This window comes from Sorghum bicolor, chromosome 8 (genome assembly GCF_000003195.3).
Source record: "Sorghum bicolor cultivar BTx623 chromosome 8, Sorghum_bicolor_NCBIv3, whole genome shotgun sequence".
NCBI lineage: Eukaryota > Viridiplantae > Streptophyta > Magnoliopsida > Poales > Poaceae > Sorghum > Sorghum bicolor.
In genome coordinates, this window is record NC_012877.2 from 6,323,712 (window position 1) to 6,326,877 (window position 3,166).

At 51.7% G+C, this 3,166-nt stretch overlaps 1 protein-coding gene across 1 annotated transcript; it reads right to left on the bottom strand.

The window, feature by feature from the left end:
* On the bottom strand, positions 465-2,470 carry LOC8076313 (amino acid permease 3). The gene is made up of 3 exons (XM_021446469.1): positions 1,639-2,470; positions 1,364-1,506; positions 465-1,279 (listed from the first exon to the last, which is right to left on the bottom strand). The coding sequence occupies exons 1-3, from the start codon at positions 2,366-2,368 to the stop codon at positions 644-646; spliced, it is 1,509 nt and encodes a 502-aa protein (XP_021302144.1). The 5' UTR covers positions 2,369-2,470; the 3' UTR covers positions 465-643.

A 3,166-nucleotide genomic window follows, 5' to 3' on the forward strand; every position in this document is an offset into this window, starting at 1 on the left:
CCTGTGGGCAGAAGCTTCCCAGAGCTTACTACTCAGCTGAAGATTCAGCTTAACTCCTAGTTTTCCATGGAAGCCATAATCATTATGTGTTGGACTATCTGGACAGCAAGAAATGACCTTATCTTCTAAGGAATCAGTTTAAACCTGTCAGCATGCTGACGTGTTTTCTTCATAGAGCTCATGCTCCTCCTTCAGCATAGAGTGAAGACAGGACATGAAGAACACCTAATTACATGGATCTAAAGTCTGGAATAGAACTGCTTCTGTTGTTGATTTTCTTTTTGTCTTTCTTGTCTCTTGGATAGCTCCCTGTTTAGCCCCCCCCCCTTTTCTCCCTGTTCTTTGTTGCTATTTTTTCCTTTTTCGTTTACTTGTACTCTTGTTTAGACTCTATCATTTTTTTATTCAATAAATTTCTGTAGGGGCCTTGGGAGCTGTTAGACCAATGTTTTAACGCCGGTAACAACACAAATATCAGTTTTGTAGTGTTATTAGTCTTCTGTTGAAGATGCTCAATAACAGGTCGCCTCGCTTTGCTTGGCTAGTAACCGTAGTAACCGCAAATTTGTTCTGCAGTGATCGATTTTTTTCAAAGTTGTTCATGGTCCTGCGTTCTACACAGATCCCTCCACGTTCTTCCATGTTAGCCACTGAACGGCTGGTACACCTTGAGCGCATCCACGACGTCGGCGATGGAACCGGCGGCGGCGGCAATGGAGACGAGGAGGCAGGTGAAGCTGAGCGTCTGGAGGCTGATCCACCTGGGGCTTCCACGAGGCACACGACGTTGCTTGATGTACATCTCGACGGGGAAGTAGACGGTGAGCGGCCAGAACGAGACGGCGCCGAGGAGCCCCGCCACGTCGCCGAAGAACGGCAGCAGCATGGCCACGACGGTGGTGACGCACACGAACGCCGACCGCCATGTCAGGCGGAAAAGGCTCAGGGCGAAGGGACCGACACGGAGCTCCCGGGAGATGAAGGCGCTGTCCGGCCACGCCGCGGCGGCGCGGCGCTCGACGAAGGCGAAGATGGGCTGGCAGAACACCTGGTACGCGCCGACGAGGTGCACGACGATGGCGACGTTGGCGACGTCGAGCAGCCAGAAGGGCTCGTAGAAGCCGAAGCCGGTGAGCAGGTTATCCGGCGCGTTGTCACCGAAAGCCGCGTACCCCATGCAGCCGCACAGCATGTAGAAGATGGTCGTCGTCGCCACGCTGAGACGCGTCGCCTTCTGCATCACCTTCGACTCCGACGGTGGTGGCGCCTTGATCGTGTCCTGATCAAGAACCAGAGCAGCAGCATCCTTGGTCAGAAACAGGGGAATCGAGTTGCAGAGAATAGAACAGTAGTGCATGCTTACTTGGATCTCGATGAGGATGTTGGAGAAGGAGTAGGCGAAGGCGATGTCGCCGAATGCCTGCAGGGTGTGCCAGATCTTCTGCGTCGAGGTGACGCCGGCGCCGAAGCCGATGCTGGTGAGAGTGCCCTTGAACCCACCGTTGGCTGAAATAGTTCATTCAATCGAGTCAGAAGGAACAGTAAGTAACTAAGAATCTATCAATCGAAGTCACTGCATGCATGAGTGTCTGAACAATCCGAAAATCGGAATATCCGATTGAAGAAGCAACAACTTACAGACGGTCTGTGCGATTCCGAGGGACAGTCCGATAGAAGAATAGGTGAAGGACATGACTGCAGCGACAATGGAGAGCCACCAAATCTCATCGAAGTCCGGTATCTGCGAGAAGAGGATCTGCACAACGCCGAAGAGGATCATGTACGGGGTGCTGGAGCTCTTGCAGGGATCCCCATGACCGTGGGTGTGGAAGCACCCAGCTCTCCTGATGGCCTTCATGCTGATGGACGACGCGATGGTGTAGCCAATGGCGACGCCGACGAGGTTGGCGTACTGGATGACGCCGCAGAACACGACCTTTTTGCCGCCGAGGTTGGAGCGCACGGCGTCCATGTACGTGTAGTTGCGCTTGCCGGTGTCGGGGTCGCCGGTCCGGTAGCACTCGGCGAGTAGGGTGGCGGTGTAGTAGGTGACGAAGGCGAAGAGGAGCATGGCGGTAGGGCCGGCAACCCAGCCGAGCTGCGCAATGGCCCAGGCGAGGGAGAGCACGCCGGAGCCGATGACGGCGGTGATGATGTGTGCGCTGGCTGTCCAGAACGTGCCCTTGCGGCGAGGGCGGCCGTCGTCGTCCAGCCACTCGGCAGCACCGGCGTTCCCGGCCTCCGCCGACACCTCCATGGGCGGAGGCAAGTGCTTGCCATTCACACCTCCGTTGTGCGGTGGCGATGCCGGTGCCGGTACCGGTGCCACTGAGGAGTATGAGCGAGCGAGCGAGCTCTGCCTCCTCATCGTTGTGAAATTAAGGGCGCAGCTAGCAGTGCAAGGGCTTGCGAGTGTTGAGGGAGGCTGCTAGTGCTAGCCTGCTAGGTAAGGTGACCCAGGAGATGAGCTTGTGTGGGAGAAGGGAGGGGAGGGACGAGCCTATATATAGGAGAGGCTATATACAGGTGATCGTGTACTTGAGATATATACAATTCTATTTTGGTGCTACAACTTGAACAAAGTACAAATAGAGATACCATCAAATGGCATGATAAGATTAGCATCTTAAACCATTTTCACGCTATCTACCTGAACTGCAAGTAACTATAAATACTAAAAAGGGTTTATACTTCCACAACTAGAGCAGCTCCATGTGTATCAAGATATGTTGTGTGCAATTTTTTTTTGAAATGCATATTTAAATTCTAAAATTGATTGCCATATATCTTCCTGAAACACACTTTATGTTTATTGTGATATATGTATATGTGTTCTTTCATATATAGTGAATCATTTTCAAAATTTATTTGGTCTGTATATATGCTCATGAATGATCTTATTTTAGTTCTTTCAAAAAAAATGATCTTATTTAGTGGCCCCAACCCCTGCCCCTGCGCGCCTTCAGCAGCACGCCGTCATGGCCCTTGTCCGTGCGGTTCCGAGGAGGAAGAAGCACGCTGACAAAAAAAAAAAGGAGAAATATACATTGAGATGATGACATGTGGGTCATAGATGAGATGTGGAACCTGTTGGCAACAGTTTTTTCAAAAGCCACACACATGTTCAACCAAACGGACTTCCTCACAGTTGTTTTCCATATCTTCT